The sequence below is a fragment of the Cotesia glomerata genome, unplaced genomic scaffold, assembly GCF_020080835.1.
Source record: "Cotesia glomerata isolate CgM1 unplaced genomic scaffold, MPM_Cglom_v2.3 scaffold_46, whole genome shotgun sequence".
Classification (NCBI taxonomy): Eukaryota; Metazoa; Arthropoda; class Insecta; order Hymenoptera; family Braconidae; genus Cotesia; species Cotesia glomerata.
In genome coordinates this window covers 41,807-55,567 of record NW_025404083.1, presented here as the reverse complement: position 1 = coordinate 55,567, position 13,761 = coordinate 41,807, and the positions used below count along the sequence as shown (strand labels likewise).

Below are 13,761 nucleotides of genomic sequence, written 5' to 3'. Positions count from 1 at the left end.
TCATTGACTACCAGCTCCGAAGCACCCTTAGTACCTAACTTGTAATATATTTATTAAGTACTAATATTATTAATTAATTAATAATAATTATTATTATAAATATATATATTTATAATTATAAATTATTTGAAAAAAAAAGACAAGGTGGCAAAGGCCTTTCTGTGAAAGGGACACTTTAGTTTTGACAAAGGCTGTTTTACTCTCTTTTTCTTTTCTTCCCTAATCTTGAGATGATTGCTTTTAAATGGTCGCGCTCAACTAATATCTTTGTTGGTTTACAACAATGTTGCTTAGTTGTTGATGACTAGGATGATAATGGTAATGATGATGATGATGATCGTGGTGATAGTGAAGCGCGGTTCTTGACCCAAACAATCTTCAGAAGGAGGATCACCGACGCGTATTTCCCACGTTAAATTCACTCCTCTATGAATTGCTTTGTATTATAACTTATAACGGTCCAACCGTGGAAATTGCAGTGATAATTCGCAACAATATAAAAATATAATAATAATAAAAGACCATGGGAAGGTCAGAAAAAGAGAGAGAGAGCCATTATAATTTATTTATCTTTGGATTAGATGATTCTTGTAAATTCTAAAATGAGATCGCATAATGTTAGTGTTGAACAGAAGTTAAAAGGAAGAAGACGAAGATGATATGAAGAAATGAAAAAAAAAAAAAAAAAAAAAAAAGTAGGAATGGAAGGAATGCATGATGGGTGGAATACAATTAGAGGTGATTGAATAAGAAAATAATGAATGTATAAAAAAAAAAAAAAGTAAACAAATAACAAGACTGCGATAGGTAAAAGTTGAATTGTGTCAATAGTATGGACAAAATCATCAAGTCAGGTCACATGCACGCTACTGGCCCGGTTATTCTAAAACCGGATAGTTGATGAGAATGCGGGGAGACTGTTTCTTTAATTGTGTGACGATACCGCGCCTTTGAACATTATAATTTATAATAAAAAGTAAAGGTATTAAGGAAGGAAGAAAGACAAGTTTGATCCCTTACTTAATTTAAAATCAACTATTTACGTGTAAATCTGACTGGATAATATATGACGACATGTGTCTCTTCATAGATTTCTGTGTAAGCCTCGAATGAATACATATCGTACTACGAATTCCAATGAATGTAATCAACCGTTAGTTTGCTACGGGATCGTTCACCTTGACTTACGCATCAATGCGATTCTGTGAATCATCTGGAGAACGTGACATTCAAAAAATTATTAATATTTATAATTTACAGCTCATAAATATATGTAGTCCACCCTATACATACATATATACAAATACAATTTATAATTGATACTTTTATAAATTTCTTCTTGATGTATTGTATTGTAAGAATTAATTTAATAATTAATATGTTTATTGTCTAATTAATAGAACTATAAAACTTTTTTTTTATAAGTAAATTTATTGTATTGTTGCAAAAACATGAATTTATCTTTTTGCGATATATTTATAATTAAACGAATTAATTGTGCTGGCGTGTTAAATTTTTCATCGTAATTATTCATCATTTTGCACATTTAGTATAATAATAATAATAATAATAATAATAATAATAATAATAATAATAATAATAATAATAATAATCATAATAATAATAATAATAATAATAATCATAATAGTATTATTATGAATCAATTAATTAATAATAATTATTAGCTAAAATTATAATTTCAAATACGTTAAATGAGTACTTTATTACAATCAAGACTTCATACAACTTTTGATCAAATTTGTTTTTGTTTTTATTTATTTGTTTTTTAATTAATATAATTAATAAGCGATACTTTGTTCTTGAAACGTTCAGGGATCATTAATAAAATACTATTTCGTACAAAAATGTAGTTATGATATTATTGATATAAATATAATTTTATATATTCACCTAAAATTTTAATGAACATCAAAAGTAGTTATTATTTTTGTTTTTTTTTTTATTTTATTTTTCTTTAAAGTAGTTATCCAATCAGTAGCGTCTAGTTTATTGCGACAAATTATGGACTGAATTAATTATTCTTCCTTTTTCTCAAGTCTAATTTTTTTACACAAAAACGATATATAAATAAATAAACATGGTACAAATATTATTAAACGTTCTAATTAATATAATATTAAATATACTCAACGGGATATAAATTGACAGGCAAGTTAATTTTTTTCTTTATAATCATATAAAATTAATAATGAATATAGAAAACAAAAATAGAAAATAAACTTGCCAAAGTCGCACCTAAATTGTTTGAACAATAATAAATCTATCGGTATAATAATAATAATAATAATTATAATAATAATAATGACAATTAACAATATTGAAATACAATCAAATGCAACAATTAAACATTCGCGATTACGCGCGCGATCGCTAGTATACGAGTCCAATGACTTATATAAATCTATTTATATAATATTAATCAATAATAATTAATAGTAATTAAAAAAAAAATTGATAACAAGCCTCGTGTTTACATATTAGCTCTATAATTACATCTTTGGAAAGATAATAATAAAACGCGATTATACTATTGAATATAACTGGCTGTCGATTAATAATATAACACCGACGACAAATTGGAACCACAGATTTACTTTTTTGAGCTGCTTTTGCAGTTATAACGAATAATCAAACCATAAATATATATATATCGATTCCGTAATGTACGTGTACTAGCACGTATATTAGACTAGAATAGTGTTTGCGATTAATTTAATATAAGTTTAACTGATAATAACGTGTCGATAAATAATTTATCGGCGATGACTAATTTAGCTTAAAAATAAATTCAAACAAGTGCTGATTTTTTTTTTACTCACCAAAACAATATTACGTTGACAGAACAATATATCAATTAAACAAATATATGAATAATAGTAATAATGTTTAGATAAATAAAACAGATAAATTATTATCTGCTATTTGCTTACATGAATCCTATAGTAAGTATGTATTGTACACGTACAGATGATAGTAAGAGCTAGTATATGATGATATATATTATAAGATGATGGTAGTGATATTACTCGCGTCGATTATTTAATGAATATTAACTGACAAATACGCCCCAATAAATTTTTGCACCACTCGAGGCACGTACATGATTACTAATTATCGATCTTCTATAAAATTAATTTTACGTACTCGTTTATTCTTAAATCTATTAAAAACATAATCAATGTATAATTAATAACTAATGACAAAATTTGAAACAACTCGATTCACTATTTACAAAACGATAAACACTAGAAACTTAATAAACCGTATGGCTTTATGAGGAAAAAAAAAAAAACAGAAATATAGTTCATGGCACTTAGACAAATGAATGTAATTATTTTTTTGAATTAATTATATCATTAAATCCGCCTGCAAATGGCACAACTTTAATGATACCATTTTTTTTGCTTATTATTTTTATTATCATTATACCGTATATCAGTTATCACTTTCAGCGTAATCATCGCTATCTCCGCTGTCGTAATTTTGATTTTTCGAATCACGACGAGATTCACCGGTGTCTTGATAATTTTTAGTGTAACCGTCACGTTTCTTATTTCGGTCATTTGACTCCTCTGGTAATGTATTTATAGTTGTAAAACCATCTTCATCTATTCCGTTATCATACATCCTGTAATCATGAGAAATTTTAGATTGTTAAACAATTTAATAATTTTTTTTTTATTATAAATATAGAATAAGATAATTTACATTTGATCGTTTTGTTCATTTCCGCTTTCCTCAGCAACCAGTAACTCGTACTCATCAGCAGCAAATCGATCCCAATCTGAGAGCTGAAGACAATAGAAAAGATAAGTGATGAGAGAAGAAATGAAAAGATATTGATTATTTTTTTTTCTGTCAACGTTGTATTAAATATTCTTACTTCATGGCCTTCAGCGTCGTGATCTCTCGTTGAAGCAAAAGGATCTCGTTGTTCATGATCAAGATATTTTTCGAGATTAAAGAAAGTGTCAAAAAATATCGAAGTCATTTTACAATTTTTTAAGTCACTCAATGAAATTTTTCCAGGAATTTTTGGTTTTATCATATCGAGCATCTAAAATAATTGAGATATTTATAGGATTAACATTAAAAACTAACAATAGTCGATAAAATTGATAATAAATATAGTATTACGTAAAGTAAATTACCTGACAAAGACAATCTTCGAATGGTAAAGTTTCCAATCCAATGGCCTCCATACGAAGTAATTGTTCTTCGTAGAAATACTCAAGTTCATACATAGAAAGGTAGCCATCACCATCCAGATCCATACATCTATTAGAATAAGTCAAAAATAAAAAAAATGTATTATAACACGCTGTTCTTGTTTGCTCTATTTATTACAATCTATTAATTAAATAAAGTTAAAACGTGCAAACAACGATAAATACCTAAACCAATATTCGATGGCAGTAGGATAATTTTTATCCTCCTCGCTAAGCAGAAACCATACAAACTCGGTATAACTCATTTTTTCTTCTTGCAAGCGTACTTCACCATTTTTGCCTCTACCTCTTGTTACAGCACCGCTAAATATTCTTTCTATCAGTCTCGTTGATAATGCTTTAAAATAAATAATAAAAATACCATTATTTTATTCGTAATAACATACTCAGATAATGTCTACTACAATTACAATAATAAATGGCAATGTAATCATACCGTGATCATTGTGCCGAGTTAAGTCCATTTTGTTGATAAATAAATCGTGGTCACGATCAAGTTCCCAGAATTTGCAGTATATAACGTAAAAGTGTTCATAGCTAAAGTAGGACGTCACCTGGTTTATATCTTCTTCGTGTTCTAGAATACCAATAACAGCCAACAAGTTGCTACGTCGTAATTCCGTAACGGATATTTTCCCGCTCCAACTACGATTTACACAGTAAAATATTCTAGCAATTACTGTGTGGACATAACGAGAATGAAATTCCGTAGCTTCTTTAAGGAAAGTTAATCCTGGATGAGTATCAACAACATCTTGTACCATAGCAACAAGATCTTCTGGTAGTATATAATTTCTCAGACCACGTGTGGTTATTCTTATAAATTTACTAGCTGAGTCGTGATACGATTTGTTAATTCTAAAAAATTACAAAATGTCCAATGAATATAAATAGAATTAATAAATATTTAAATATAAACTATTACAACATTTAAAATAATAAATATTCTTACTCTTTCCAAAATTCAATGAAATTATTCATTTCAACAGAAGTTGTTGCGTCTCCACCTGCTGCTAAGAAAAGCGGAACTTTCAAGTAAAGTGGCAGTTCACAAGCTTTTGTAATAATATTAAACTGTGAGCGTGAAGCACGATGTCCTGGGAGATTCTCAAAGGCTTTACTTATTTTTGCAATCGTTGCTTCCAGTTGTGTGGGTGGAGTAGGCTTACCTCCGGGGAAATAAAATCTGCATGAAAGTAAATATTGCATTACATCTATTGTATAACTTTTATCAAAAGAATAAAAGATAAATAGCTTATAGAAAAAAAAAAAAAAAAAAAGACAATTACCTAGGTATACGGACGTTTTTGTTGGCCTTAACATGCCGCTGTAGAGTTGTATGAGGTGGCAAGGCTCTCGATTGTTGTTGTTGTATTCTCTCGCGCACATAAGAAGACTGTGGTTTGCCATCATTGGAATTGAATCTTGAAGACGGGCCTCCAGGCTGTCGTGGACCACGTTTATCAAGTAAGAGTTCACTTGGACACTTTTCAAAAATCAAAACTCTCTCCGCGACGGATCCTCGAGTAAGAAAAGGTCGTACAGGATTGGCATTGTTTCCCGCTGAGCTTGAAGAATCTGTAGCCGCAGCGGCAGCTGCAGCAGCTCGTATATGTTGCTTTTGTTGGTTCGTGAGTTCAGGATGCGGTACTTGATCAATCCTAGGTCTGGGTGACGTGATCCGGGGACCCCATTTAGACGCGACTATTTGAACTTCACGATCTTCTTTAACATCCTGCTGAGACTGTCGTTGTTGCTGCTGCTGCTGCTGTTGCTGTTGTTGTTGTTGTTGTATAGAATGTTTTTCTATTTTTTCTACTACCGTGTTGGTAGTAGCTTTACGTTCGTCAATTTTTTTGGCTTGTTGAATTTGCTGTATAAATTGCGACGTACGCTCAAGAACAACGCCATTCGTCATGAGCTTAGGTTTTTCTTTTTTAATAGCGGGTTTTTGTCTTACAGGAACTGGCGAACTTCCATCCTCATCAATAACAACTCCTGTCTTCAAAGCATTAATAAGCCTCTCTTCTTCACGCGCAACTTCATCAAGATAGGAGGAAGCTACGTTAGCTTTGGAGGCATTGACCCGCGCCACTACGGAAGAGTCGGTAAACAATTTATTTTTAAGAGGCCAGGTCGTCAAACCTGAACTTTGATTCGGCCTAGACAATTCTCCGGCAGCTGTATTGGTGGGCGTTGTTGTATTTAGTAAAACACTTAACGGACGTTTTGGCTGGTTTGTTGTACCATTTCCAGGCAAGTCTGCCGGCAGTATAGTTTCGATAGTCTCGCCAAGCGAGGACGGTGATGCCAACGGCGACGACAAAGACGACTTAGTAGCTATTTTCGGTCTTGTCTGTTGCTGTTGCTGTTGCTGTTGCTGATGTTGCTGCTGTGTATGCCGAATATTATTCGTCACATTACCAGGTGAATTACGCTCAAATCTTTCCAGAGCGGACTGTATGGAAGACGGAAGATTTTTACTTATATAAGAGGATGTACGTTGTTGCCGTGCCTTGTCCTCAACGACAAAATTATTAACTAATTTCTCCAGAGTGTTATTGTTATCCAGTCTAGGTGGTGGCGGACTGTAAGACTGTCCGGCAGCACCTACTTTAAGAATATTTTCAAGCTGAAGTCCTCGCGAAGTCGGCGACAATGTCGGTGTCAATGCACTATCAAACTCGTCAGCGGCGGTCGCGCTGTTGTGACAATTAAATATTTCAGCGGGCGCAAGTCCACGACTCTTCCACGACTGATAAATCGCTTCTGCGTGATCACTTATCTGTTTAGCAATAGCAGCAATGTCTTCTTCACCCGAGGACTCGCCCGGAAATTTTTGTCTTAATTCATGCTTGGCTGTTGCAGCCATTCTTTTATTTACGTTATCAATTAGTCTCGATTTTGAGCAGCGGTGCGCTCTCTAAGCCGATACGGAGTTGCAGTACCGAGTAACTGGCATACTCGCCAGTCACTCCACGACGAGGACGACGACAGCGTAAGCATCAACAATGACGCGTTCATTGTCTGTTTCATTTATTGTTGGTAGTTTTTTTTTTCTTTGCTCTGCTTAAACAGCGCAAACAGCTGTCCCACTCCGTAGCAGTCTATTTAAGCAGCATCGTTATGGACCTTTAAGCTCTTTCCTCATTTATCATAATATCTGAAACATACAACAATGCCATATTTTAACTAATAGTCAACGCATACCAACACACTATTACCTTAACATTACATTACGTTAACTTGGTCTTTACAAATAGATACACATACATGGCCTCACCTCAACCTCAACGACATATATATATTTCAATACTAGAATGTGTATGTAGTAAAAGAGCCTATAATAACTAAAAATAGTACTCTCAACTATTCGTTCAAGCACCGTGTGAACCGACAGATAAAATGGTGCAGTTGCAAGTCACTCAGTTTTTGTTATTACTATTATTATTATTTTGTTATTGTTGTTATTATTAACATTAAGCATAGCAACTATAATACATATATCATGAAACCAGTACCTAGTGGTACTACTTGTTTTCGTCAATAAATTTAGCCTTCCTTTTATTTATTTTTATTTTTTTTATTATATCTGCCTACCATAAAGTATACGTTTATGTATTATTATATTTGTGTAGGCAGAAAATTGATCGCTTGTTAAATTATCATTCATGTTGACGTGATATCTAACTCTTCTCTTTCTGTGTCTTTCTAGAAGTATATACACAACTACTTGGTTAAATCCAAGAGGGAACTCATGTCCGGGCCAAATTTATTTCTGGACGACACTCGTGTTTAGTTTCTTCTTTCTTTGACCCCTTCTTTCTTTCCGTATTGCCTTTTTAAACATTTTATTTATTATTTTTATTCTATTCACCACGTGTCTATCAACAAATGTCTAACGATAGTCAGACATACATGTATATATTGGGTATGATTTATAAGTCATCGAGTAAGTTTTTATTATCAAAACTCATTGATATTCCCGCAGTGGCATGATGAATTTTCGCAAGCAAACTAATGTAACGTGGGTTGATATATGAAAGAACCTTTTACTCTATACTGCATAAATATAAAATATACATTATATATACTTATATTTATATGTCTTCCTTTAATAATACATACATTTATATATTATGAAATATTTAATTAATATTAATAATGTTAACCGTGGGTCACTGCTATTTGTAATACGCAGCGAACGTGGGAAAAAGATAGAAAGTGAAATTGATTACCAAGTTTGCTGAATACTTTTGCCTATTTTTTTGTATTAAAATTTAAAAAGAGACTTTCCATTTCCTTTTTAAATTTAAACAAAAAAATTGTAACTATTTATATTACAGTAATTTTTTATTATCTGTATCGTGAGCGGGATATTTATTATGCCTAGATGGTAAAAAACCTCGAGAGTGAATTCCCTTTCTTCGTATATACTTCCACCGTTATGATCACGTATAATCAAGCAAACAACTCGGCAAACTCCGTGTAACGTCGCTCGTTTTCGAGCCTCCTGTCTAAGAATAAAACTACGTGCCGCCGTATTTGGCAATGCACGACACGATGTTGAGGCCAGAGTACCATGCCACTGAGTGCCACAGTACAGTAGAGAAAACCAAGAGTCACGTCGTCCCCTTCATACTCATCATCATCATCATCATCATCGTCAACAGTAGTCACTCACTCACTCACTCTGTTTCTATGTCTTCTATAATTCTATATGCCTATGCCTTCATCTCTATCTCCATCTATATCAATATCTAAGCTTACATCTTTATCTTCATCTTCGTCAATGTATCTACAAGATCTTCACATTATACATACTAATACAATAGACCACTAACAACATTATTCTCAAGTGAGCATAGTTCGACAGACTAACAATTGACATCTAATGTGGGTTGATACATTACAAAGAAAATACGCGATAGAATAGTACTAGTATGGTATAGATTACAAGTAAAGAGTAACACCATCAGGTATATAGCGGCATTGATCAACGTGTTGAGGGAGTGGCTCTACTCGGGCATCGATCGACTGTCATTTAATGCCATTTAACAATTTAGTTTCTCCTTACTCAACTTTTATTAATCTGAAAATAAAAAAATATAAAATTACAATAAATCTTTCATTTGTCCTTAATATGATAATGTTATAAAACTGAACGTAGTAAGTAAATAATGTAAAATGAATGGGCGTAGAGAGCACACGCTGTTGGATCAATACTCCTAGATGCATTGCTGATGAGATGCTAAGGCCAAGGCAACCAGCAGCTTCTTGTTTATTCATAACAATCTCCTTCAAGGCTTATACCTTATGCCATACCTTTTCGTTTTTTTTTCTTTTTGCTTTTTTCTTTTCAGTGTACTTGATGTCTACTGTACGTCTTTCACTTTTTAATCTCTCTTACAGTTAATTTGAAGTTACTGAGATTTTGAGATATTTAATTGTTATTGTAAGAACCTGCCCTCGTATGTAATGATGATGATGATAATAACAATAATAAAGATACAATAAATGAGACTTGACAGCCTCAACCTCACGTTTTCATTGAAGAAGTATAAAAAGGTATAAAAGGATGTCATTTGCCATATATATGAGAAAGTGAGAGCTTATTTTCTCGGCGAGTTTTGTTACGTACATACGCTTCTTTTTTATGTACGTACAATATTTATCTGTATGTAAGTATGTACATATTATATTCTTGTTACAGAAAAAAATAGCGAAATATATAAACGACGAGTGAAACGGAGCTTGCCGAGCTTTTCCGTCAAACGACGAGAGAACCCATTATATTACATTGAAACATTGGGATCTTGCCAATTTTATAATCTATCTCTCTTCTTGTTGGTATCTTTCACATAGTTTCGATGTTCTATCGGTTTATACAGCCAAACAGTATCTATATAAATATATAATATATAATTTATCAGCACGATTTATAAATTTATTTTGTTATTTGGCCTTTTAGTTTTGTCATCACTAAATAGGACAGACATAAATTATAGGTGTAATTTAAAGATGATGATGATGATGATGATGATGATGATAATGATGATATTGATGTTGTTGTTTTTTGTTCAATAATTATTATGATGACGATAAATTTTTTTTTAAATCTTACGTTGTAATTGGATGTTGATGAATACGTATTAAAGTCGTACAAGAATAAATGTTAATGATCCGAAACCAGTTTGTAATCATTATTAAACTAGAACTAGTTTTATATAGGTATAGGTATGTAAGAACAGACAAGATATGTTCTAAGGCTCCTGCAAAAAAATCGATCGCATACAATTCTACTTAGAATCTTGAGATTTTTAAAGAATATCAAATATTATTGACGTCAAGTTTCAATAAGACACTAGATAATAAAAAAGAAAAAATAAAACAATAAGTATAAAAAAAATTAATATATTAATAAAATAACTTGTATGTCAGAGTAAATTGATAGAAGCTTATTTATACTCCAATAAACTTACCAGATAATAATTAGAATAAATTTCGATAATTGTGAATTTACAACAGCTAACTCAACAAACTAAATCGACGATGTCACTGTTTAGTTAAGTGATTAATTAATTAAAATTCACAAATGAGTTTTTAATAGAGAAAAAAAGTTCATGTGTAAAGAAATAAATTTTTAATTTCTTTAGTTTAAATAAATAAATAGATATTTATGACACTAAATTATGATAATTTAACACAAATTTAATAGATAAATATTTAGAGAGTTATGTAAACAAAAAAATAAGGTAAAAAATTAACAGGAAATAGAGTTGATTAGATTATGAATTTATAAACGTAACGTGTAATATAACAAAGTCTCTACAAACGACACTGGTAAACTGAGAAAACCGCTAATGGTTGCGAAGCTCTTTCTCTCGCTCTCGCACGTAAAAGAGAATCGAGGGGAAAATCGAGACGACCAACCGCTACGACTCATTGGCTTACGAGATTCCAGTTGTACTATTGGCTCAAGTATTTGGCGGTTTTTATAGTTATTTTTTGAAAAGGTATACAATTTTTTTTTTTTTTAAATTCAATAAGTAAATAAATTTGATTTGTTTTTTTTTTCTTACCATAATATTTATTTTATAAAAAGGAAAGGAAAACAATGGATATTTAAAATTTATCGATTAATTGTAGAATATGTTGTTGTTCTGTTTCTCTCCACTCAGCATCTCCTGCTTCACCGAGATTTCCTGCATACTCTGTAAAATAAAATAATAAATTATTGTTACTGTTTTTATAAGATTAATTTCTTAAAAATTAAATTAATTATTTGCTGACTACATACCTCTCATGATATGCCTGATTGTTTTAAGTGATGCACGACGTTGGGATAATATTCGGGTGACACGTTGTTTAACAGCTGGAGGACAACCGGCACAAGCTTCTAATAATATATAATCAACTAATTGCAATGTATATAATCCATTTTCTAATCTTTTTAAATAAGATTCTTCTTCATCATCATCTTCCTGAAATTCAATGACTTTTAATAGTGGACATTAATAATTAAAAATTGAAAAATAATTTTTAAATAAATAAAAACTTACCTTGGCGTTACTTTCAACTTCTTCAACTTTTTCCAGATATTTAAAATGTAGTTCCATTAAACGATCAACTTTTTCATAATCATTTTCTGTAAATTTACTGAGCAATCTTTGACGTTGCGGACCTTTACAATTTTTTAACATACTTGCAATTATAGAAACAACATGTTCTTCATGTTCCTCGGCAGTAAAAATTTTTTTACGATTTTTTGAAGGCGTTTTCATAAAGAGAGGAAATATTGTACGGAGGCCAAGAATATCAACAAATTTAGAACAATTATCTTTACCATCTGGGCCATTCATAGCGTGATCGAGAACTTTTAATGATCCATTACGGGACAATTTTTTTTCTCTCAACATCAAATTCATAAGCTGTAAGCCCTCACCCCGTAGAAATCTGTCTCTATTAACAGTTTCCATCAAACTGGAGCATAAAACATTGAACAGATTTTCCATCATTTCTTGTTCTTCGGCTGTTTGTGGATCATGGCGCTTATAGTAAGCCAATTGTTGTAGCAAAACATCGATTCCATCGAGATCACCTAATGATAATTTATTTTCAGAGCTATTTTGCAACAATATCGACAATATTTCACTGGCATATAATTTATTAACATCAAATGGTAGTTTGGCTTTAAGACGGCGAAGCAACCATTGCAACAGTCCTTGTTTGCCAGCATCGACACACAATTCTGGCCTGAATTCCAAGAGATTCTCAAAAATAGCTGCAAGGATATTTTTCTATTAATATTCTATTACTAATAAAATTCATATATAAATTACGACATCAATAAATTACTCAACAAAATACATGTAAATAAATGAATGAATTAGTTTATTATAAGTGCAATTGTTACCTAAAGTATTGAACACGCCGTCACCCTCTTCTTTAACAGTTTCATCAAGTCTATCGAGGTTTTGTACCAGCAAAGCAGAGACTTGTTGGTCTAGAAGAGCATCAATCAATGCATCAGCTCCTTCTTGGCTCTCCTGTAAAACATCAGCGTCCGTTAAATCTTGCAACAGATCAACTACCCCCACAGCAATGTCGGTATTTTCGTGAGACAGTAATTCGAGTAATGAAGGAATTGCTCTCAGTTCAACCATCATTGGATACAAGTCTGGATTAGTTGAGACTATATGAAGTTCTTGAAGTGTCTCGTGTAATTCAACTTCCGATTCCATGAATCTAAAAAATACAAAGCCAAATTAAATAATGCATAATTAAGATAATTAATGAATAAAATTTAATTATTTAAATGTAATTAATTAATTACTTTTCCGGTTGATCGGGAAATTTAACGCGCATTTCCTGATTTCTAAATGCTCGCTTTTCAAACAGCAGAACCATCCGTTTGAGATTGGTTTCATCAAGAGCTTCAAATTCTGGGGTTTCAGTCTCAACAAGTTTTAGAATTTCAGCTTTTTGTTGTTCGGTTAATTCAGGCTCTACCATCTCATTAGCACTTGATTCTCCTGCTCGTGATGGATTACGCGTCGGTGTAGGAGGTTCAGGTTGACTTCTCACGGGAGTCAGTTCAACCTCACGAGTATAACTTTGTCGTGGATGATAAGGAGTTTTATTTATTTTCTTCTTCTTGCTATTTTCCCACTCATCTTCATCTTCATCTTCGTCTTCATGATTACGTTTTGTCGTTGATGGAGGCTGTAAATTATTAAAAAATAATTATCAACATTCACAATTGAGGTTAAGTATATCGGCTTTTTGTTTTCAATAAAGAATAATAATACTCACTTTATAAGACAAAAGTTCTCCTACATCCATTTTAGATAAAAATTATGTATGCAGTAATAAATAGCAAACTTACAAATTTTTTATAGTACGTTTATTGAGTGTAAAAATGATTTGTTTCTCAAGTGTATATAAAATATAATTGTTTTGGAACTAGGAGTAAAGAATAAATACAACCAGCTGTTTTTCAGCTTTCATG

The 13,761-nt window shown here is 31.6% G+C and overlaps 1 protein-coding gene across 4 annotated transcripts; it reads right to left on the bottom strand.

Annotated features, from left to right (window-relative positions):
- Positions 1-1,762: 1,762 nt before the first annotated feature.
- On the bottom strand, positions 1,763-13,757 carry LOC123274603 (serine/threonine-protein phosphatase 2A regulatory subunit B'' subunit beta-like). Of its 4 annotated transcripts, XM_044742294.1 has the most exons (10): positions 10,733-10,892; positions 6,607-7,413; positions 5,540-6,030; positions 5,203-5,436; positions 4,687-5,108; positions 4,416-4,587; positions 4,173-4,299; positions 3,905-4,078; positions 3,730-3,812; positions 1,763-3,649 (listed from the first exon to the last, which is right to left on the bottom strand). In XM_044742294.1, exons 2-10 carry the CDS (start codon positions 7,120-7,122, stop codon positions 3,457-3,459), a joined length of 2,412 nt encoding a protein of 803 aa, XP_044598229.1. In that variant the 5' UTR covers positions 7,123-7,413; positions 10,733-10,892; the 3' UTR covers positions 1,763-3,456. The 4 variants fall into 4 exon arrangements, 3 of the variants coding, with proteins under 3 accessions (XP_044598229.1, XP_044598227.1, XP_044598228.1); XM_044742292.1 differs by having other exon boundaries at positions 5,540-7,413; positions 10,733-10,894; XM_044742293.1 differs by lacking the exon at positions 10,733-10,892 and adding an exon at positions 7,475-7,768 and having other exon boundaries at positions 5,540-7,413.
- Positions 13,758-13,761: the final 4 nt, after the last annotated feature.